Raw genomic sequence first — 25916 nt, 5'->3', positions numbered from 1 at the left:
TGCCTAACCTAACCACAACATTTGGATGCAAAAACTTATATTTATCCCTCTTTCTTGCAGGAATGTCGATCCACCGATATGGTATGACACAGACGTAAAACTGTTCGAGATTCAGCGCATCTAAGTCATAAAACATCGGTCTAGTCAAACATACTGGTACAAAAAAATTAATTTATCCTTCAGTAAAAACATCTGCTAGTCCAAAAAATGTTGAGTTTTCACTCTCCCAATTTTGTTGTTTAACAACAGTTGTTGAATCAAAATATTTTATATGCTTAAGCAGCTCAAAAATCAAAACTTATTTTAATTTTTTTTGTTTCAAAATAAAGACTACAGCAAGTGTAAAATACAAGTATTTATTTTTCAAAAGCTATGCACGGACAATTATTATACAAACGAACTTCGTAAATAATATACATCATATGCAACAACGGATTTACATTATACTACACTGGTCTCCCTGTAGGCTTGGTATTTTCGGATTTCCTCGTTCATCAAACTCTATTAAGGGGAGCTGAAATATTAGAGATCATTCGTTAATTGGCCATACAAACTCCAACAGATACTATACCTATTACTTACCATTTCGCCAATTAGTTCTTTTGGAGGATGGCCACAATCCTGCATCTGAAAAGACCAATAAGTCATTGTACATTAATGCATTTTTAAGTGAAATATATTTTCAATCTTAATCTGATAAAACACTAGACACTGCTCTTCCTCATATTACACATCATTTCAAAATATTATTGTATGTTCAGTTTCTCTAAGGTAATGTAGTTGAAAGAAAATGCAAGAGAAAATTATGAATTGTGACAGTGTGTATCCAGCTTTAGCTGAAATCTTTACTAACTAGTCAGTAAACGTCAAAGCAAAGCAAATTTTCCCACAAATGAAGGATAGACTCACGATGCCAATGCAACTATATCAACTAGTTTTGCACAGGACTTAACAGTTTTCTTGAATCCAGCATATTACAGAGAGAGTAGTAAAAAACAGTTTGACTTTTTCAATATGTCTAAAAGCCTGTTCTGAATAATTTTTTATAAAGGTGGAGCTGATTTCAAAGGTATCAAATTGTTGCAAATTTTTTTTAATACAAATATTTAGTAATTAGTTTAAAACAGGATTGACGTTTCTAATTTTTGACACACATTTTTATCATCTACTCATGGGGAAATACTTTGAGCCAGAACATTCACATGTCATACAATACTTATCAGTTAATGCTCTTGGATATTTTCATGCAACAGTTTCAAAGCTTTACCAGGAATATTTGATTCCAGACAGACATCAGCAGTGTGTGGATGTTCGTGGCTGCCAACATCAGACTTCAACATGGGTGCTGCTGAACCCATCAGTCAATGCACTATATGACATACACTGCATTCTTGAGGTCTGGTAGTAGTCATTGACCCACTAAGGCATCAAGCAATGTGCCTCACCTGGGCCACAGAACATTGACTTGACTAGAACAAAAAACAAACTAGAAATCTTCCGGGCTACAGGTTACAAAAAAAAAAAAAAAAAAAAAAAAAAGGCCTATTGCATCGTCTTCAATCACAGATAGAGAATGAAAACTTCGTGTAGCAATCCAAATATTAAGAAAAAGTTTTGTTGAATTTTCTTCTTAAGTTGTTTCCTTGAAATAACTGTTAGGGTAAAATGGAGTTGAGAGAAAATGATCACACTGTAAAGAGATTGAAATTCCCACACCCTCATAGGTTCAATCTCATTGCACTGGATTGCCATTCTTGCAAAGAATAGTCTGGGCTTGTCACATCAAGCATTTAATCTCAAATTGGAAAGAAGGGAAAAAAAATAGCTCATTGTGTCATTCTCACACTGTCTGCAGAACATTAAATTTCTGACCTAGAGCAACTCTTGAATGTCCAGTTTATTTCTATATTTTGTTTGTCATTGGTGCCAAGAATCTAGATTTGCATAGCTACTAGTTTATTTAAATATAATAATTGTAATTGTACAAAATGAACCAGTATTGAGGAGGGAAAAAAAATAGCTATATTAATGATCAGTTGTGTGTGTGTCATTCAATTGCTAGAAATGAATTTTTATGTTTAAAATTAAATAGGTTATATAATTACAATTGTTGACGGTTTTAATAATTGCACACACATGCTTTTTATAAAATAAAAATTCTTAACTTTACTAGCAAACATGGCTGTAAATTACAATTAAAATTTCTATATCAGCATTTAAATTCTATGTAAGTTCTTCATTCCAAAATCATACTTCCAATAGTTTCCCCCCTCCAAGCTAGATCAGAGCCATATGTAACTTACACAAATACAAATTTTTCTCAAATGAAATTCAATGTCAAAGAATTAATTCTAAAAATGTTTCTGTGAAAGAAAACTTTGGCAAATTCAAATAGGTTTTCTTCTGTTTGCAATAAATTGGCATATAAAACTAAAAGATCGTAGACTGTTCTGTTCTGACAGCAATAGAAAATTTAGACATTGGGTGACAATATAATTGGCCAATTAAATGCCATTCTTTAAAATTTGTACTGTTTTTCTTTTTCCACACAGTTTTAAACTGTCAGTCTATAAAGACAACAAAAGTAATTAATGATGGTTAACTTTTATTTAAATTACTTAATCAGCACACTACAGGTCCCAATGATGCCAGATTAACTATCAGTAATCCAGCAAAATCACGTAAGTTAGCTGTCAAGTTAAGTGCATTCTAACCATGTTGACATACACCTTTAAAGTACTCTGTTCTTTCTTTATTAATGACTGATTTACAAACAAGAATTCTCACTTAATGTCAAATTATTGTACTGTATATCTGGCAACATTGAGTACTCCCAAAAAGTAGCACCTGCTCCAAGATATCCACTTTGTTGTGGCAGGCTTGCAGGCCTTTACACCCTGTGAGCCATGTCGGCAGCAGGTTTGGTACCGACAGGGTACCATGCCAAACAGGTCAGATTACTGGTCCTCTAGATTGGGAGTTGGGTGTGGGACTAACACTCCCATAATATAAAAATTTTCTCTTGTTAAAAGAAGGCAGAAGAAAAATGCAGGGTCTGGGAGTAGTGGGGACTGACTTCATACGTTGCTCCCCACCAACCAGAAAGTGACAGGACTGGAATAAGCTAATGAGAAAAAGAAAACATAAATGTAAACGTCAATTGGGTATGTGGAATGTAAGAGGGGCAAGAGATAAAGTAAATTAACAAGGAAAATGACTGAAAATAGGTTACTTTGAAGTGCACTCACAAGACATTCTTTGCATGAATGAGATGAAAGAGAAAGGCAAGGAGTGTATAGATATCCATCCATAACATACACTCTCTTTCATCTCATTCATGCATGGATATCCATCCATCCATGCACACTCATTCACATAACACATTCTCATTCACAGAGTGGATGGATATCCATCCATACACTCTGTGAATGAGAATGTGTTAATCTGGTCTGGTGTGCAAGAGAGAAAATGCAGATGAGAGAGAAAATATTAAACAACATGGAGAAAATTATATCTCCATGTTGTTTAATATTTTCATGGATACATGCATGAGGAGATCTAGAGTGAGAGTGGAATGAGAATTGAAATGAACAAGTCTGTTGTTTATTGTACGCAGATGACACTGTGCCATTAGAGCAAGGAAGAGCTTCAGACACTTCTAATATTGAGACATGTGAGGAATATATGCTCCAAGTGAAAGCAATTGTGTTTGAATGCAAAGGTTAGCAAATGGATTGCATGATTGAGCTGGATGGCGAACAACTGGAACAAGTTGTTTATCACCCAACTAAGAATGAGTTTATATATTTGGGAAGAATGATAGATAGGAATGGAAGGATAGACAGTGAAATCACGAGAAGTGTGAATGCAGGAGTACAGGTGATGGGTGCAACAAGTGAATTTGTAAGCAATGTCTAAGAAGTGTGATTGGCCATGTATGCGAGCACTTGAACTTGGGTATGACAAGAGTCACAAAGTTGCATGTGAGATGAGGTATTTGAGAGGAGAGTGTGGCATAACAAGAGATAATGTGAGAAATGAACAAGGTTGGAGGAATGAAAGAGAAAGTGGTTTGAAAAGTGAGTTAATCAGCTCTATAACGGTTCAACCATGTTGAATGATAGGAGAACCATTGAAGAGAAAATACATGGGAAAGCCAAAAAAGTCTTGGTTGGAACAAGTGGATGAATATCTGAAAGAACATAAGATAATAAGTCAGAAAGATAATGTGAGGAAGTGTTCTAGAAATGTCTAGACAAAAAGTTATAGAGAAAGTGGATGAATAGATAATTTCTAGTCTTTTTGCCTGCTGTTCATCTTTTTTGCATTATGAGCATGAAGATATGCATGCATGCTTATTAGTATGAAATTTGACAATGTTGCTTTTGAAATTGTGAAAGCATTAAAGGCATTTGACTGTCAAATTCCAGTCAGATCCTCAAAATTTTCATAAGTGGTTGGATGCAGACACAAAAAGGCTTGTTTATTACCCATTGGAGCAAATCTATAAAGAACATGGAATAGGACTGCCCACAGGACAAACAGTTCAAAAAGAAACTTTGCACCAATTTGTATATCTTTTTAGGGAACTTTCAAAAATTTGAATATAAAAAGAACTTTTATTTATTAAGTATTAATTCCAAAGAATGGGGTAAAATATTCCCTAAAATAACTAAATTTTTTTCTGTAAGAAAAGATAAAGAGAGTGTTTATGAATTACATTGCATCTTAAAAGCACATTGCATTACCATATTTGATTTTGAATAAATATTTATTAATTAAAATTGATAAAATTTCTAATAAAATATGAAACCTAACACAGAAAGAATGGAAAAAATCAATACCAGTTCCTACCCACAAGAGAAGGATGGAAAAAGTTTGATACCGATTGTGATCCACAGGTTGATGCCTATGATGATCAATTTGTAAACTTTCTACATTTATTTAATTCGTAGTTAACTGCAGTATTTTTGTTTTAATTTATATATTTCTGATACAATATTTGAAATAAAACATTGAAATATGTATCATAAATTATATTTATAAACATTATCTATTATCAAAAAGTTTACAAATGCTCTCCAACTTAAAATGCATTTAGACCAGTGTTTCCCAATGTGGGGCCCCCCTGTGCAGTTGGATTGTTAAGGGGGCAATTCGAAAATGGACTCATCCAGAGTTTAAGTTAACCATATAGCTATATATGTTAGGGGAGAAAATAATTTTAGAAAGGCTTGGGTGGGACATAGCACAAAAAAGTTGGGAAACATTGATTTAGACCATTCAATTGTTCTGACTGATTCAAACTGAACCAACTTAAACTCAAACATGATTTGTCTTCGTCATCTGTCCACCAAATAACATATATAACGACTCACATTATACATGATATATTTGGTCGTAAAGCAGAATACATTACACTGTATTCTGCTTTACAACTGGTATAAATTTTTATACTATGTTTATATTCTAAAAAACTTTAATTTACAACACAGAACTGTGGTTTGTCATTGTAAATTAAACTATTGTTTTCCAATAACCAATTAGATCATAGAAATAGGAATCTATTGCATATCATTAAGTGATAATTTCTTGCTGCATCCCCGTAGCAATTTCAAAATATTTAATGTACAGTAAATTTGTATTATGCTAAATAAAGACCAACACGAAACTGATGAAGATAATTTATAAAAATGTTAAGGAAAGGAAAAGTTTAAAGTGCCAAAGAATTAATATTCAATTTTTGTTTTCATTAATGGGTTTAATAATTTAGAATCAAACCAAATCAAACTTTAATCTGCCTACCTTCTGCATTAAATTTAAAATTTTATCAAATTTTTCCTTTTCTAGTCTGTTGTCGTCATCTTCCTTCTCAAATTCCTCGCAGATTTCCTTCATCAGTTGATACTGTTGGTTGTAGCAGTCATACTCTTTCTGTTGCAGTGTTCCTTGAGCATCTTCTAACCACTTTGGATACTATTAAAAAAAAAGAGTCAGAAAATAGAACTTTTGAATTTATAAAAGTAATAAAATGTACCCACCTTATCGACTATATCTTTTAACGCCGGATACAGCAGCTCTTTGGACAGTAATTTTTGCATGATGTCTTGCATCAATGGTAGAAAATTTGGCATGATGTCATCACTTCCGGCTTCGTTGTCTTTAGCTAAATTATTTAGTAGTTGTTTAAAATCTTCGTTCGAAGTTTCCTAATTAGATAAATATAAAACTTTAAATTTACAATATTTACTTATATCATTACATAAATATTTATAAGTGGATTTATAAGCAAACATTAAAGTTTTCTAGTTACTTATATCAAAAGTATTGGATAAAAAGTGAGCATTCAGTTCAAGAAATTTGATGATGATGGATTGAAAAACGTAAATTAAAACAAATTTGATTTAAAGTAGACAGATTTGTGTGGAAAATTGAGTTTATTATAAACAATAGGAATATAAATTAAGAGTCAAATTAGAAAAAGTGTTTTCGATTCCATTTTCTTCAAATAATTATAAAATTTAAGACATACACAACAATCTGATTCAATTAGTGTTGCAAAATGATCTGTGGGATTATTTAATGGGTTCTGTTAAGACTAATTTAATAATTAGATATAAAGCAGTTTGGCCAATGGTGGGCAGTTCAGTTGCATCTTAGCACAGTGCAATATATAACTTGGAGGAGGGTTTCACAATATAAGTTTCTGCATCTGCTCAATCATTATATCCATAGCACTTTTTCCATTAATGTAATAATTTAGGAAATTATATAGTATCATTAGAAAGATTTTATAACAGTAAATGTTCAAGAACTGAAAGACTTCTTTGTCAATTTGTTATTTATTTACCTAATTCTATGAAGTCATTTAAATATTTTACTTCTGAAAAAGCAAAGTAACTTATGAAGTTGATTTATAAAAGGGCCAAGAAATTTCTTTTCTGGATCTTTTTACAGGGTTTCAAATGTTAAAGTTTATTTTTCATTTGTTGGAAGTAAGAGACACATTCACAATGTTTTTAACAAAAAGGAAATAATTGCAATAATTCCATAGAGGAAAATTCCTGTTCTTGCTGAGTTAGTTTGGATCATCAGATTCTAATATAAATATACTTAAAGCATTGATTCTATCAGTAAGTAAAGAAATTCCTAAAATTACAAAATAGCCTCAATGCCTCCTTTACAGACTATAGGACAATTAAGAGGTTTCAATCTTCCTCACACTCAGATTTTGACAGAAGTATAAAAAGAGTTCTGTTGGGAGTGAAGGCTACTTTGTCATTCTAGCAACTTTTATTCATTAATATTCAGTTTAAATCAGATGATCACAACAGCAGACTAATACTTTGCTGTGTACTACAAATAATTCAAATTGAAATCTAATTCATGCAGGTCCAGATGTTGATTTTCCATTATTAAAAGAAAAATATTAAATGCATACTGGATAAATTACAATGAGATTTAGACTGCACTAAATTTTATTAATGATGTATGGATATATGCCACTTAATGATATATTTCTTGGAACAGTCGTTAAGTGAGCCTATACATATAGTTTAAGAAATAGGAATTAAAAATTTATAAAACTTAATATCCATGATGTGTTAAATTATATATATACACAGTAGAGCATCGATTATCCAAATACCAATCAACCGAAACATCAGTTAACCAAAAGCATTCCAGTAGGCAAATTCAAATTTCCACTAGTGCTTTGGTGCTGCAGCATTCTCCCCCTCCCTGCCAACCTAAATTTAGGCCTACTTTAATGTACTACTTTATGTAAGATATGTATTTATAAGATGTGTGATACAAAATTTACACAGTACAGTTTTGTGTTTAATATATTTTTCGTAAATGATCGGTTATCCGAAAAATCAGTTATCCAAACAACCCCAGTCCCAAATTGTTTCGATCGATGCTCTATTGTATTTTAAATTCTTAATAAAATATAAAAATATTTACAAAAATATTCTCTGTGTTTTCAGCCAATCCTTTCAAAGTATTCGCTAGCGATGCAGCAAAATCCTCATCCGCTGTTTCTGATAATAATTTGTAAAACAAAGTAAATAATATTGAATGAAATTTATATATCAAAAATTAATTCATAAATTAATTTTTATAAATACAATAGCATCCACTTATAGATATAATCATCATTCATGTAACGTTATTAGAATTAATGCCCCAAAACATACTTTAAAACTACTTATTGTAACTATAACTAAACTTAGTTTTAAACTATGACAATGACGATAGTCAATCTATATTTAACCAATCTTTTTCACTATTAGCCTCAATGTATGGTCGACAATATGCAGTCATTATGAGTCTTGATTATTGCTTATGTTTAAAGCAAGCAAATTAAATGTTAATCATTTAAATTGTTGGCATTTTTACTTCAATTATATGCTATATACAATAATGAGAAAACTATATAGGAATTAATTAATAATAAATAAATATATAACTTAAAAAATTTTTTTTAATCATATCATCTAATATCAGTCAACAAAACCAGAATTTCCACTAACTGTAGTCTTACTTATCTTGCTTAATGTTATCGGTCAATTATCATCAGAATAGATGAGTCCCAAACTAATTACAATAAGCAGATGTATTTAATTTTCTATAATTTAATAATTTTAAAAATATAGAATAATTTTGTTGTTTATTATATCTTAAATGAAAAATTTTATAAAAATAGACTAATGAATAATGAAGAAAGCAAACTTAACATTACACCAGCTTTCAAATAATAGCATAAAGTTGTAGAATAGTTATTTCTTTTCACAGAAATGTTTATGTATAGAATTTAAAAAAAAAAACCTTGGGCAAAATAAATTGTTAGATAGTGAACAAAATAAAACAATGCTAAAATTGAATAAAAACTTGAAAACCAACAAGTACTTTTTCTATTGACTAACAACTTCTGAAGCTAACATTTCTTAATGCTGAATCAGGATTTAAATGAAGATTTGTGTGCAAAACCAGGCTTTACATAACTTGAAATGTTGCAAATGTTATACAGCAATAAAACTGAATACAGTGGGTGATTGATTAATGAACATAATCCGTTCCAAGATTTTGTTTGCTATCCGAATTGTTCGTTAACTGATTATTAATTTACCATAGGTTTTAATGGGAATTTAATTAATTCGTTCTGGAGACCCCCAAAAATAAAAAAATATATACTTTCTTACTATGTTTATTTATATGTAATAATAAAAATACATATATACACAGTCTTGCGTTTTTATTAGTAATGTTTTTTCCATTTGAAAGGGTTAAAGAATCTGTCTAATGTCGATTGCTTTTCTCTCTTCTTCAGGATTTTTCGTAAGTAATTAATAGCATTGTAATTGTAGAGATTCCCAAGCCTCAACTCGGTTTGGATGCGTTGGATGGTTTGCAAGCCTCAACTTGGTTTCGAATTGTTGCTCGAAGACACGGAAGACCAATCAGTATTCATTATTTTACGTCGTTTCTTCTGTGTTTGTTCTGCGGGGTGTTTGTTATCCAATCATGTGTTCATTGTCCGAACATAAAAATCTTTCGCAAAAGTATTCGTTATCTGATTTGTTTGTTAACCGATCACCCACTGTATTTTGATTATGTTTTTGAAAGTCTAAATATTTGCTTAACAAGATGATTTCAATGTACTAAAAAAAAGGCAAGCTTTATTGAAATTTGATACCATTGTTGCTCTGAAACTGCTTTTCATGGTGTGACTACTGCTTTAGGTATTATGTATAACAATATTTACAGTACTACAGTGTTCCCCAAAAATAAGACCAGGTCTCCTAATGCATTTTTTAAAGCAAAAATTAATGTGTCTTATTTTCAGGGGATGTCTCATCCAAAGGTGCTCGCTTGGGTATTTACAAATACTTAAAATAAATGATGATGTAAATTATAATTAAGTATTAATGCAATAATAATATTTTTTTATATTTAATTATATATTAATACAGTATACCTCTCATTATATTGCACTTTTTTAGTCCCTCAAATTTTAAATTATCCAATTGCTATTGGATTCCTTTTTGAAACAAAATACCATATTTTATTCCTACCATTGTCCTTGACACTACCACTGTAGGTGAAACAATAAATTTGTCAAGATGTAAATAAGCAAAACAGGAGGAGAAATAAATTATCATTTGTTTTCCTTTTGATATTTTTTATTTATTGGTTTTAAGTGCTGTCTCCTCATTTACAAGTTTCTGTGAATTTGAAATTTCACACCTTTATGAAAATTGACACAATACCATCAATTCACAGAAATGTGTAAAAAAGGTATAAAATTTGTGGAGTAAAGTGTAAGGAAAAGATTTTTTTATTTCTGAATGAAAAGTTCTAAAATTTATATACAGTAGTAACTTTATTTTGCTTTTCGGAGAATTTTTACTCTGTAATTTTATAAGTTTTGATGTTCTATTATATGCTCAATATTTATTTTTTAAAATTTTCAATTACTATATTTATAATTTTTATTGAAAAATATAAATTATATGTATTTTTAATAAGCAATTTATTATGAAATATAGTACTGTGTAATAAAATCGCAAATATTTTGTTTTTATATCAACAGTATTTATATTTAAATGTCATTATTAAAAAATAATAATGCTAAATGGACATTCATGGTATCAATGTTTACGTAAATGTCAATCAATATGATAAACCACAAATAAAATTCAGTATTGAAAAACTAAGCTTATTTTATATCAGAAACATTTGTTGATGGAAGAATAGATTCCATAGCATGTATAATCTGTAACTTATTAAATATGATCATCTTGCTGACAATCTTACAAACTTATTTTAGGGGTAGATCTTATATTATGAGCATCCTGAAAAATCATGCTAGGGCTTATTTTCCAGTTAGGTCTTATTTATGGGGGAAATACTGTACTTAAAATATGTTTTTCAATGATTTTTTTGACTGAGTTTGTAGGGAATTTGATAACATTTTTTATTTTTGACAAGCAAAATTTATTTCAGAAATTATAAGAATCAAGTAAACCAACTAATGTTATATTTGAACTCAAAAACTTTCAGAATCATACTGAAAACTTTAAACATTCTGCTTATAGAAGTCATTGAAAAACTATGAAATTCATAAAATATGCAGACAGAGTAACAAACTAAATGAATTTCAATATATTTCAATGTATTGATTTGCATAATTAAAATGTAGTTAAATGAATTACAAATTAGCTCAATTTGAAAAAAAAACAGTTTATGTAAGCACTTAGAAAATGTAAAAGAAATCAGTGATTTAAAATCCAAGGTAGGAAAGGAGCTAATTTTCAATTTAATTTTTTGTTTATTGGTTTGGGCATTTAATAACAATGTAGGAACCAGACAAAATGGAACTGAATAGGACCATTACACTCAAAATGTATTTTGCAATATCTGTTGACAGTTAGTATAAGAATTTTTGTATAAAGGTAACATGTCTCAGCATTGAAAATGTTAAATATCAAAATTAATGTTTTACATCAGGGGTCACCAAACTATGGCCCGCCATCATACTGTACCACAAATGAGCTAAAAGGTTTTATATAGAATTTTAGAAAGGTTTTATAGAAAATTTATATAGAAATATCATAGATTGTAAATAAACTTATTATGTAGAAAAAATTAAAATAAGTTAAGTAAAATTGCCAAAATTGATCTAATATGCTTTTTGCATCTGACAGTAATATAATATTTAGAAAAATCAGTAAAATGAAAAATTTGGCAACTTTTTGCAACTTTGGATATCAGAGCATTTTTTGTGTAAGTACCTGCAATGAAGTTTCTAAGTGATTACGTGCTTGCTGCAGCCATCATGTTTGTATTGGTAAATAAACATGTTAGTTGTCTTTATTTTTTGTGTATTCAGTGTACTGTATTGAACAAAATGGTTATGCAACCCACGCTTTTTGTCATTCTCCCAGTTATGGGCCCCGTTGTGAAAAAAGTTTGGTGATCCCTATTTTACATGATTATTTTATGAACTCACTATGAATTATCATCACAGAATTATTGATCACCTTAATCTGCAGTGAAGCTATAGTTGGCATGATAAAAATAATCTCTTATTTCATCAAATTCAGCATTTGATTTGCTGGTTCATATCTAATACATTCCAATGGAATAGTCCAGCAATCACCAACCTTGCTGACCTCACAGACCACTAAACTCACAATTTTGAATCCTGTGTCTCACTATCATGAATTTTTTAAAACAATATAAATATCTATAGAACAATGATCATAAAAGTTCCATTTTACTTTATTAATATGAAATTTACTTGTTTAATTATAAAAATTTAGTGTGAAGTTTGTTTCTGCTTGTTTGAAATTAATTTATGGATTCTTGGCTCTTTTCCACAAAGGAAAACAATTGCACTCACATTATTTATTGATAAAGTCATTTTGTGTTTGGTTTTATTTTCAAATAAAAAAACCTCAATGAGTGAGAAAAAGTAACGAAACATTTTGCATTTATTTTGTAATACTTTGCATAACCTTGAGTTGATCAATGTCCAAATTTCTCCATGGACCAGACCACTGGTTGGCAATTGCTGGAATGGTCTGTTTTTACAAGAAAAATAAAAGAATATTATGAAGGGAAAATATAACTATCAATAATCATGTGTTTATAAATGTCAGGTTATCAGAAAAACAAGGCAGAATGCATTTTCCAAAAAAAAAAATTGGCTAAGTTGGCAGATTTTACCGTATTTGTTTATTAAATTAATTCAAAACAATTCTACTGTTTTATAAAATAAAAATTAATATATAATACTTTACCTCCCTCTTGATCTGCAAATTCAGAAAGACTATTGAGATTTTCTTTTAATTGTTTATCACCTAATACTAATGAATTCATGGCTTCTTCAAATTTACTGAAGTCCCATACTTGATCTGAACTTGTTTCTGTTGACTGGTGTAAATGTGCTTCTGTATTTTTTGCTTCTTCCTATAAAAAAATGAATAAAAATGAAATAAAATTTTCATTTCAAAAACAATTAAAAATCAAAATTCAATGTAATAGTTATTGTTATATAAAATAGAGTTGTATTGAACATTTCGTATGGAAATATGTAATTTATATCTAGAAATTTATTATGAATAGAAATTAATTTGTTACAAATGAAATGTTTAGCAGATTAACAAGATTATTAATTGGTGCATATGTATATGGACTAAAAAATTATACATGTATATATAAAAAAATTTGTTTTTTTGCATGTTACAGATGATCAATTGCTTAAAATGAGGTAAAAGCACTTACTACATGGCCAGCCATACTGCATTATGTGTGGCCTGACTCACAATGCAGCTGACTAGTATTAGTGAGGGAGAAGGAACAATGCCCCAATCTGTAATGAGTGTAATAAATTATAAAGGTCTGGATTAGTTTCAACTCTAAATCAGCACAATATACTATCATATTACTGTATTGTGAGACTATGGAAGTGCACAGGACAACAAATTTCTATAGAAATGAAACTTGTAATTTGCAAATTTGGCACAGCACTGATGATGGGTGTAGGTATCTGAACATTTTAATTGAATGCTAAGCAAATGAAGCAAAAATTCTTCTTTTTTTTCAAAGTTTTATTCAATCTTCATGTATATCAGTAACCAATGATGTCTACAGTACTGTCATTTTGTTTTCTTGTTCATGCTGTTAAAACTTGAGAGTGAGTTTTTGTGACTTGAATTGGTGTCATATCTGGGAGAGGGGAATTTTTGCAATAAGCTGTCATCTGTGAGCACATTTCTCTTGTAAAAATTGCAAATCATTCAATATAGATACTAGGTGTTTTAATTGGAACACACAAATGTATTGCATTTAGCAAGAAACAACTCAGCAAAACTTAACACAACTATAATTACTTATTGAGTGTAAGTTATTCTCTAAAATTTAGAATGGCCCAATTAGTCCTAAGACTGAATTGTTTAGCCTTGTTAAACATCAAAGAAATTAATTTTGATTGTAATGTAGATACTTTCATCAAAAGCAAAACTAGATGCAACTCCATGTAAATGTGTATTGAAAGAATTATACTGTATGTGGTGGGGCAGAGGTGATTAGATAGATGGTCATTTTAGCTCTCTCTGTCCTGTGGGCACTAAGAGTCCCTTTTCGGCAAGTCCATTACAAGTTCATCCAGACCCACAATGGAATGGCTGGGTATTGAGGAACAGAGGCCCAACATATCTGAATGGATCACACTGAAAAATTCCTGGGATTTTTTAACCCATTCAGATTTGATCCAGATTCCCAGAGTGGTGGGTGGGTTAAAATCACTGAAATGTTCTGTAAACGTTGTATTAAAAATAATTCATTTTATTGTTTCAAATTACAAATATCACAGCTGTGTCATTCTACTAGGCCAAAAAATTTTTCTAAATACAATTTTTTTTTAAATATCCATCAGCATTTCCTAAAATTATATAGGCTATAAAGGCAGCAAAAACTGACCCATATGGGGCAGCTAAAAACCTTAATAAGACATTGGATATTATTAGGCTAAACCCAATTGCCATATGTTACACTGAATTACTACACACACTGATCAATAATTTCTTTAATGTAAAAATGATGCATTACAAAATTCTTTTAAAATAATTTTCATAGCTTCCTTAATTAATTAAGAGAGAAACTTGTAATCTTATAACTTTCTGTAATATGATAAAATTGTTGTGTGTAAGGTCTAATGTTTCTAGAGTGAGAGATACAACATCTGTGGGAGAGAGAACTACAAATAAAACAAATCTTATCCACATTATTATATATTAACAAAATTTTAATGATACTAACGTTTTTATTTTCATTTTCAATATTTGGCTTTTTATCTTCTATAGGTTTATCAAAATCTTTCAAGGCACCTAAATCAAAATAAATTAAAATTATATATACCTATATATAATAATAAATTATATTATTTTGAATTAAACTTTATAATTTATAGTATTTAATTCATCACCATCATTATATAAATAAGATTCAATAAACTTTAATACAACTTAATATAATTGATATAAAAGGCTTTAGAAGACAAGCTAAATCATTAAAAACTCATTTTTAAAGCCAAACGATTGCCATAATGCATTGATTAATAGCATCAGGTTTTGAGATGTTTACATATGTAAATCATTTTTATAATAAAACTAGCTTACCCGTCGCACATTGCTGCGATCTCAGAAGAAACGAAATTCAAGCAAACTCGTTATGATAAAATTAAATTTTCATTTTATCATTTTTATTGAAACTTATTATTATTATTCGTTTTCATCGGGAAAGCATTTCAAAGTGTTGTTTCAATTCTATTTATTTATTGGAGTGCTCGTGGATACACGATATTTTTTGTTTTTTCATCTGATGCGTACATGAATAAATCGGAAGGTTTTCCGACGCATGAGCCGGCCACATACAGTTGTCCACGTGAGAAGCACGGATTCTCCAAATTTAGCCCACACACTCGCAGCGATTGTCAGAAGCGCGATATTCCCCATTTATATATATATATTTTTATAACCTTTATAATTTTAATTATTTAATTGCTCCTTCCTCTCTTCCTTGGCATGTTGTGAAATTTCTGATAGTTGGATAATAAACCATTTTATTGTAATTTGTCTTTTTAAATTATTTTGAGTCAATATTAAAATTTGAAAAAGGGGATACCTAGATTGGTAAAATAGGCGAATTTCTTCCTACAACTTCGGTCGTTGTTCGAGGTACAGTTAAGATTTTAACGAAGCTCGAGTGAATACATAATTAGCAAAAAAAGTTGAAATAAAGTGATTAAACAAAAATTATTATAAATATCATAAATAACAGTTCACAAATGCATATATAGAGATATTTTTTGAAGGGGGAAATGGTTTTCACAATTTGAAATTGATCGAACACACTGTGCGCGAATGCTCGTGTAAACGCGCGCCATCTATCGTAGGATAAATGTACTTCGCGGGAGTGTATTAAAAAATTAAAAAACTTTCCAAAGCTTCATGGCAATCGTACTATGCCACAAACCTTTGCTGGAGTATATTACACAACTTCCCAAAGTTTCACGGCAATCGGATAAACGGTGTGGTAATGCATGAAGGACATACACACACACAGACAGACAGACAGACATACATTCATTTTTATATATATAGATAACTATCTTTTTATTTCAACTAATTATAAATACACATATATAATTAAACTTATTCTATTAAAGTTACAATACAGTTAAGTACACTTAAGTAAATCTGTACACCAAGATATTACAGAAACATTTGACCAAAAGAAGGAGAGAGAGAGAGAGAGACTGGATGGGATTTGGGATGAATGCAACATTGGATAGAGGTAAACAGAGAAGAGTTATATATTAAAAAGCTTCATGCATTTCTCTTCCTAGATAATCAGGCATCAACTTCATCTATAAATAACACAATGAAAATAATAGTTTTATTTTTATAATTAAAACTGTAAATAGTCAGGACACAAGACAACCAAGACAGAGTAAATTATTAGATTTAAACCTTGTAATATAGAATATAAATTGCAAAAAACACATACAAAACATAAGAGCAAACTTTAAATATGTGAAAACATCATAAATTTGATCCAGAATAAAATTTTTGGATATTTAATTGGGGAGAGAGCAATAAAAAAATTTATTTAAACCTATATACTATTCTTTAATCAGGTTTGGATTTAATCAGGACCATCAAAAGTTTGGTATGGGGCCTAGGTGTAAAATGGGACCCTTTTGCTTGTTCTTTTGAACAAATGAATAGCATGCATGCNCTATATATATATGTATATATATATATATATATATATAACATCTCAATAACCTGATTATTAACCATCCAACTGTTAACCATTGGATGGCTATATCTGAAGTTTAAATGTGTTTGGAAGGGAAGAGTTGCTAGAAGATCTGGGTGATGTAATGGTCAGCACACTGCATGGTAAGTGGAAGTTGCAGGTCCAATTTCTGCTTTGGGCCAATTCTTTTCTTCCAGACTATTCTAAATATTAAAATTATAATCCCTGTTTTTGTTAAGAGATGGTGTCTAACATCTATATCTAATTTCTAATTCTTAATTGTTGTGTAATCACCCAATGAACTTGGTTGATGGATGGATGATTAATATGAAATGAATAGCTTTAATAAATATCAGTCTTAAATATATTATTTTTTATTAGTTAAATGGCATTAATTTATAGGAGTAGGAACAACTAAGTTTCTCTGGACTTGTAGTCAAGGAAGAGCCGGGGAAAATCCCCAGCTCTCCCTCTCAATGGCTCTGAATTTAATATTAAAACCTATGTATAAATATTAAGTTATATCAATTTACTTATTGTGACATCGTGACAATGCCAAGCTACAATTTTTAATCATATTTTTAATTTAATTTAAAATATATGCTCTCCATCTCAAATTAATAGTGTCTTGCCCCTGTACAGTACATCATACTTTTCCAGTAAGCAATAGAATTGTGCTAGTCATCTATCTAATGTCTTTCACAGGATAATTTTTTAATTGAAATAACATGACTTCTAGATTGCATTAGAAGTTTATACATAGTTAATTGGGGCCTTCTGCCCCTAAGCTTTTCATATCTGGTCTTGACCTTCATCTATCTAACACTGTTCTCAAGATTAAGAAAAGACAGACAGACAAACAGTCAACAGTGGGAATTTATAGGTCTACAATTTTTTCAAATTGCACACCAATTATAGAAGCACAATATACAGGGTGGTAATAATTACTGTAAAGTTGCACTACTCAAACCTGTTCTTGTGAACATATTTTGATGAAACTTGGTATATGTGGACTGTGGGGAAAAGGAAATTGCAAAAAAATATTTAGTTCAAATTTTTATCACTAGGTGAAAAAATGGCGCATGAAGAACAAGAAACACAAAATGGAAACATACAAAAGGTTTTTATTCACAACATTTGTTCAATGTTGTGAATAAACTGATGCAATCCATTTGCATCAGTCACGTGTTCAAAACACCTTACAATGCGCATTTTCCTTTTCCCCACAGTCCATATAACATATACAGGTAGCGCTTGATTTACGCCGCGGTTCTGTTCCTACAAAAGCCGGCACAAACTGAATTGGCATAAAATGAACCTATATTTACAATGAGGTTCTCTGTAAGTGAAAAATAAGGGTTAGGTTCTACGTAAGTGAAAAATAAGCAAATAATTTTTTTTATTAATACAATATAATACAGAATACATATATATTTAATTTTTAAAAATGTATTTTATGATAAAATAAAATGAAATGTTATTAAAAATTCTTATGAAAAACAAATGATATTTAAAAGTTTTGGATCGTTTACATTTTTCAGAAAAAAGTATCCATTTGTAATTGTTTAGATTTTTGTTTTCTTTCATTAATAATTTCAGAATATGATCGAATGGATGTGATTATGCTCTTTTTTACATTTGCACTTTGCTCCCAATCATTGTCTAACTCACAAAGTTCATCCGTCAAACTTTCCACAGTTGAAAGGATATGCTAACCCGAAATAGAGCTACAGATAAGCAGAGACTCTGATTGGTTGACTGCTGGCACACATATATAAAGTCAGTTTGGGCAGAAAAATTGAAGTTGGTTTCGTCTGGCTAAGGAGAGTTAGATATCGTCTGACTGACAAGAAGTAGATTTCGTCTCGCTAATGATAATTTGTGATTGCCAGAAGTGCTACTGCATCATAAGGTGTTTTCCTGAACGAACTGATACAGGATATGAACTATTTGCATTCATTAGAGCTCTGAATTCGGATGACATTTATTGGACTATTAAGTTTAATAACTTGACTCATGGGAACTTAAATGTTTAGTATTTTAATATTAATTTAATGCAAATGTATACATACCCAATAATATTAAACAGAAAAAATAAATATATTCAATAAAAAACTTAACGAATGTACAATGTCATGGCTCAGTAAATATGTCAACACTGAAACGAAAATCAGTCTGGCACTGGAAAAATAGGGAAATTACACCGTGAAATGACAAATTGCACAGCAGCATTATTGTGAATCAGCATAAACCGAGGGCTACCTGTATACCAAGTTTCATCAAAATACGTCCATGAGAACGGGCTCTAGACAGGTTTGAGTAGTGCAACTTTAATTATAACCACCCTGTATCTAACTTTCATAGAAAATAAAAATTTTAAAAGAAAATATTTTTCTTTGCAATATTTTAAAATCTTGCACATTCATTTAAGAAAAAATTTGAGAATTGAACAATCATAGTAAGAAATTTACAATAATATTGAAAACAAAGGAAAGTCAAGTAAATATTTTTCATTTAGGATTTAATTACTTTCTGGAAAACAGTCATTAAATAAGTTATTATAAAGTTAATTTATGACAGTGATCCTACAGAAAGATTTTATTTCTGAAGATGTTTATTTATTTTTCTTTTTTAAATGGCTGTTTTGACAAAAATGGCCAAAATTAAACTATTAATAAATCATTGTCGAAATCATATTGGTTGCAGAAAAATTTTAATGATTTTTTTTTTTATATAACACATTTATATTATTTTACTTATTACATAAAGTATAATAAATTAAATTACTAAATCACTAAAGAAAAAAGCAATTGTCAGATGACAGATCCAATGTGTTGACCTTCATACAACTTTCTAATAATCTGCCAGTCACATTAACAACTGTCAACTTTAGAATATTTATAAAAAGCAAACTGAAACATGGAGCCTCTATGACATCTACATCCACAATTTTAATTTAATTTTAACTTTGCATCAATAATATTAACATTTTATTCTAAGAATTTGTGCAAGAAATAGATACAGATCTTCGTTTTAAGAAACTAGATCAAAAACAGGTACAAACACAACACAAGTTATGAAATTATTTGTATCTCACAATTTTCAAATGACTTAAATAAGTAAAGCAGGCTTATAAAAACCAAAAAGGTTTGTTTTTTTTCTATTAAAGCATGTTGGAATTTGTACATAAACTATGTTATGTTGTTTATTCTGAATAGTTCCAGCTTTTGGAAGATGTAATTTTCACAAACAGGTGATATTGATTAAAAAATAATTAAAGATTTATTTATGATTTTGATTTAATACATGCATTAAAAAATTACAGTTGTGTCTCCATATATTTGTAGGAGTTAGTCATAACATTTATCATACTAAAAATTTGGCTGCAGCTCTCTGCATTTACCCTGAGAGATGGCAAAGAATGCACATATTCAGTCTTGTAGCAAGCATCATCATCTGAGTAGTATAGTTTCTGGCCTTTGTGTGTTGTGTGTAACTGGTGAATATTTTGATGCAAGTCTTGTTCTTAACTATATAATAAAAATTTTTACACACTATTTTCAGAAACACAGGTATTATTAACTACTGTAAAACACAACTAAAACCTTTAAAAATATATCTAAAGTAATTTTGCCTAGGGGTAGGTGTTTTGCACCCACTCAATGCTGATTCTTTTCTTCCAGAACTTCCTAAATTAAAAATTATTAAATTAAATTAAACATATCTAAGTATTTTTCTGTTAATTGTGAACAGTTACATAAGTGTTTTGGGATATATAGAAGATGCCTTATGTTATTAGGAAGGTACAAATTTTTACAAAATTTGAACATGTAATCTTTGTAAATACAGAGACTTGATTATACATTATTTATAGCAACTGGTCAGAATACAAAGTGCAAATGTTAGTACAGAAGACATCAAATATGTTTAGAAAAAATTATAAAAAATTGTTTAATTTAAAATGCTAAACACAAAGTTTACTAAAAATATTAACCACTATATAATAATATTTTTAACATCTCTTGTGACTAACAATCAAATCAATTAATTCTTTCATACTTATTTAAAAATATTTTCATTAAGAACAAAAACAGAAAATTGCATATAGCTTTACTCTAACAGTTTATTTCTTAAATCTACTAGGGTAACAAGTTCTTATAAAATCAGCCAATATATGTAAATAATCAAATGATACAGCTGAATTCTTATTGGGCTACAATATGACTAATTAATTAAAATAATAAGTAATTTGGAGTAGAGATAGGCGGTTAAAAGCTTAACTCCTATTCATAAAGCAGACAAAAGTGTCTCAATTTTAATTATTACAAATGGGTTTGACAAGTAATGAAACAATGATTCAACTCAACCTATCCATAAAAACAAAGCTTCAAATCAGATAGCTTAGTTCCTTGTGCTAGCAAGAGAAATATATTATCCTTTTAGCTATCCAGTCAACTTTTTGCAATACCTTGCACTCTTGCTAATCTGAATTATTATAGGGAGTTGTTAGGATTAGTAAAAAGTTTAGATTAACAGTGTTATACACAATAGAACTTAACAATTCAGACTAATTGAGGGAAAGTCCAGTCCCTGTTTTACAATTATGAGTGCTGCAGGCTGCTAATATTTTGTGCACCTTTGCAAAAATCATATTTCCACACGAATGTAACTTTTTTTGCACAATTCATCTACAATATCTTACACAGACACATCATTTGTTACTATTTAGGAAAATTAGGAAATGGTGCGTAAACTAAAATGGAAACAATCTAATTATTCGGTCAATAAATCAATCAAACCTTTGTGGTCATACGCCATAATTTTATAACGTATTTTTATATATATATATATATACATATACATATTTCATTTCCCATTCTTTCTCTGTCCTTTGTCCTCTCCCTTGGAAACTTCTCTCTGTGGGTGGCAACTACGTGATTGAAAGACAAAAGGAGCGGGTTAGCCCAGAAGCACTAAATGGAAGATAAAGGGGTCACTTTTGGCAAAGACGTTGAGCTGAGAGGACGTATTTTGTGGATATCATCAAGTCGATCTCGCATCGCCAAGAAGAGAGCAAGAATGGGTAGGTCTAAGAGCAGATACGAGAGAAGAACCCTAGAAGTACGCTAACGTGAGAACACCTCCGGAATCTTATTGGGAAACCCGAAGAGAGAAAGGAAAAGTTCGAACTCTATGATCATCGGACTTCGTGTCATTCAGCAGAGAGATCTAAGATACAACTTCGATCATAAAGTTACTAGCTAAGTTGGGTACCCATTCACATTCGGTTCTATCCTATCAAATACTCCTTCTATCCTTCCCTATAGAATAAGTAGTTCCTAGATAATTAGTTGTAATTTTTTCATGCTTAATTTTGTAATGCCGCATATTTTTGTAAAGCTGTTCCTTTGTCGCGAGAATTTAGGTTAATGTTTTTGTTCAAGTTAACATTCTAGACATTTTGTTCAAGGAGTTGTCGGAATCCAAACAAAATCCTGTAAATTTAGCAAATACCGGTAAAAAATTAAAGAATTTCCTTTGCCTTATCATATCTCTTTGTTAGACTCATTGAAAAATGAGTCTAACAAAGCCACATGCATATATAACACCTTTTTACAATAACAATCTTAATAAATACTGTTTTTGATATGCATATTGTCTTGCAGCGTTAGTAAAATTGACATTATCATTCAGTTTGAAAGTTTCTAGCAACCAGATCTATGAAATTGTCAGTTATTGATTGATTTATTTGATCTGGTGAAACTTCTAATATGTTTGTGATTGCACTATCAATATGTCTCATTACTGTTTCACTCTCAAGCATATTTCCTGAAATCTGTGAAAATCCATTTTCTTTTCTTTAGCTCTTTTTTGAAATTCTGCACCACTTGGTCTTTTGGCAGCAGTATGAGACAATCACTCATTATTCACTTACTTATGTAAACATGTATTATTATTAGTGTTGCCACTTTTTCAAAATCGCTGACCCGGACGGCAGGTCAGCAGGATTGTTCGAACAGAAGTTCCTGACACATGCATAATGTCATTTTACAATGCAAAGAATAACATGCTAGATAAGTTGTGTACTATCATACCCATTGAAGTGTACTATCGTACATGGGAAAAAAAAAAACGGTCAACAGGTTGCACGCCAGACTAAACAGACAAGCATGGCAGAATTGCAGATGAGATGTAAATTTAACTAATAATTACTTACAATAATAAATTTAGGTGACCAGAAGACTTAGATGAGATACAATGGATGTCTGACACTTGAGCAAACTTTAGTAGGTGTTGCTACTTTCTATGTACGGTACAGTACATTCAAATAGTGTGTCAACACCTGCTAAAGATTGCTTGAGTTTCAGATTCCTGAGATATAATCATGTGAATTAATGAATAACCAGAAAATAAAAAGTTAGGTTAGGCTTAGTATCAATTGCAATTAATAAATGCCACAAAATATGAAATGATAAATTGAGTTACATAATTCTATTATTAAATTTATTTAATTGGTTATAAAATTTGTTATAAAATTTTTAAGATTTTAAAATTAATTTAGTATATTTTTGCAATGAAAAATTACACACAAAATTCTGTATTTTAGAGGAGTTAATTCTGGTAAGTTGTTGCAAAAACAACTTTTTTACTTCTTTTTCAATACAATATTTTTTAACAAACAGAAAAAAAGAAAATTAAGAAAAAAAATTTGCACCCTAGGCTGTAGCCTAGTCAGCTTATTTGGTAATCAGGCATTGTGAAAACCTAGTCCAAATTAGTGATGTTTATATTAAAATGCACATTGTATGGTCAAAAAAGTACATTTTATCTAAATCCAAATTTTATTGTGCACTTTAAATGATAAAATACAGTGATTTGATAAACTTTCACAATGCAAAAGTAGTAGCAGCATTCTTGTCACTGCCAACATTTTCTAATTTGAGCTTAAAAAAAGAAGCTATTTATTGTTTGAAATTCCTTTTCTACATCATATTTTGATGCAACTGTCTAAGAGTTGCATCAAAATATTATGGGCTATAAGCCAGACTTTAATAACTTGTAAGTCTAGCAAGTTTTTTAACTTGCTAGACTTACAAGTTATTAAAGTCTGGATTATAATTGACAAATTCAACATTAAAAAAAAAACACAATGCAAAATAGTAGTCTGAATTATCACAAATTAGTAATGTTATACTGTATAAAGCAAAGGAAATCAGAAAGAACATCAGTCAAATACATGAATACAGTTTAAAATAAACTATTAGAAATGTATCTAATAAAAATTAATGTTTCTCACTAATAAATGATTAATTCTTCTTTGAAAATATCGACGACTGTTATTTTGAATACTTTAAGCAATATCACAGTACATTTGTATTATATCATTTAATTGCAGTATGCAAGATATCATAAATTAAAAAGTTTAATCAATTTTGAAAGAAGCTTTAAATTTATTGTACTATAATTCTAAACAACAATTTAGATTTGATAGTCCAATCTAGATGATTCTCATCTAGATTAGGAGGATATTCACAAATATCACAGTATAAATATTAACTTATTAAACAAGATAGTAATAGGTATGGAATTTTACAAATTATTCACATTTTGTAAGTAGTACTTGGCAATATTTTCTCAAAGCAATCTGGTATCTAATACACTAAGAATGTCAGCAAGCGACCCGTTGGCAATAACTTCACATCATACATGCATTTTTAGTCTCCTCTTGAAAAAAAATGCTACTAATTTTAAACACCGTTTACACACAAAATTAGCATTATTTTATATAATATACGCATATTCTAAAATGTTTTGATTTTAGATATAACAATAACAAAATACACTGTACATTAAGACAAAAGACTTTCAAACCAGACAAGACGAACAGAACGACACAAATATAGACAGGATAGAGTTCCAATTTTTAAAATCATGCAGTGCCGCATAACACGTCAACGAAATACTTATTTTTCCTGCCATTTTCCTCTCTACAAACGCTATCCAACCCATTAAGGGCAATCGGGCGACAAAGGACGAAACCCAAGACAAACGATCCCCAAAATCCTTCAAGTTTTTCGACCCAACCGAATTCATTTCTGGATCTCCGGAGCAGCAGGTCGATGTCGCATAGAGTAATTTTGGGGGCTATATCTTTCAAACAGTTGCTCAGAGATACGGGATTCCTTTGACTTTTTTGTTCCTACGAGTATGCTCTACAGCTCTGTTATAGTCCCAAATGTATCATTCAGAGCTTAAATTGAGCCTGCTCTATGCATAAGTTTTACTTTTAGTTCATTGAAACTTAAGTTATGAACCGTAAAAAATAAAAAAAATTAATTTTCTACTACGTATACTCAATTTTGTTTACATACATCCTCCAAAGAAACTGGTTTTTTTTTCAAATAATAAATCATTTTCTTAAGACAAGTTTAAAAGGAAAATCTTCCCGTAATTTCTCAATTACTTTTAAACAAATAATCACGGTATTCGCTTTAATGATTTTTCCAACTAAATTCCTTTATTAATTTAAATTCTTTTAAAGAAAACCAATTAAAACGTACGAAACATTAAGTCAACTTGCAAATACAAAGGCGTGGCGTGTAATTATTATTTTTATACAAATTAGATAGATGAATTATATCATACTTACAGTCTAATAGATTAGATAATTCTTCGTCTTCGCAATTATTTACCTCCGACATTTTTAAACTCCTTATACAACTTCTATAACCCTAATCACGGCAAACCACAAACTACACGTACCATTCAACTTAGCACTACAATATCCCTCTGGTGGACAAAATTAGTTTAAAAAAATAAATTAGTTTGATATAATTTTTTTTAAAGTTTTAAGTATGTATTACATAAAAAAATTGTTATTATTTATAAATAAAATTTATTAATACCAGTAAGTGGTAAATATAAATAATAAGTATAAAAGAATTCGCTGAAATATTCTACGTGATGGCTTTTAACTCTTTCCGCCCTGTGGGCACTAAGAGGGCGGAAAGAGTTAAAGCCCCTTAGTCGTCCATAGCAAAGAGTTAAAGTCCATAGCAAGCCCCTTATGGGTTCGTCCAGGCCCA

At 30.0% G+C, this 25916-nt stretch overlaps 2 protein-coding genes across 2 annotated transcripts in view; one reads left to right on the top strand and one right to left on the bottom strand.

The window, feature by feature from the left end:
• Nucleotides 1-347, top strand: part of LOC111641806 (protein HID1-like) — a 46821-nt gene extending 46474 nt beyond the window's left edge. Inside the window, exon 19 of the mRNA XM_023388039.1 lies at nucleotides 61-347. Coding sequence (XP_023243807.1) covers nucleotides 61-124 — 64 coding nt within the window. The 3' untranslated portion in view covers nucleotides 125-347. The remainder of the gene's footprint in view (nucleotides 1-60) is intronic.
• On the bottom strand, nucleotides 343-25620 carry LOC111641807 (peroxisomal biogenesis factor 19-like). The gene is made up of 8 exons (XM_023388040.1): nucleotides 25481-25620; nucleotides 14827-14894; nucleotides 12807-12975; nucleotides 7966-8042; nucleotides 6042-6209; nucleotides 5806-5976; nucleotides 583-627; nucleotides 343-514 (listed from the first exon to the last, which is right to left on the bottom strand). The coding sequence occupies exons 1-8, from the start codon at nucleotides 25530-25532 to the stop codon at nucleotides 437-439; spliced, it is 828 nt and encodes a 275-aa protein (XP_023243808.1). The 5' UTR covers nucleotides 25533-25620; the 3' UTR covers nucleotides 343-436.
• Between the last annotated feature and the right edge of the window lie 296 nt (nucleotides 25621-25916).

This window comes from Centruroides sculpturatus, unplaced genomic scaffold, assembly GCF_000671375.1.
Source record: "Centruroides sculpturatus isolate CEXI.00-Female unplaced genomic scaffold, Cexi_2.0 scaffold1533, whole genome shotgun sequence".
NCBI lineage: Eukaryota > Metazoa > Arthropoda > Arachnida > Scorpiones > Buthidae > Centruroides > Centruroides sculpturatus.
This window is presented reverse-complemented; position numbering and strand designations above follow the sequence as displayed.

Coding starts and splice junctions, on each gene's coding strand:
- LOC111641807 (XM_023388040.1), bottom strand. CDS start 25,532: ATGTCGGAGGTAAATAATTGCGAAGACGAAGAATTATCTAATCTATTA. Junction 6,210..7,965: donor AAAACACAGAGAATATTTTT/GTAAATATTTTT, acceptor TTATCTAATTAG/GAAACTTCGAACGAAGATTT. Junction 515..582: donor AAGAACTAATTGGCGAAATG/GTAAGTAATAGG, acceptor CTAATATTTCAG/CTCCCCTTAATAGAGTTTGA.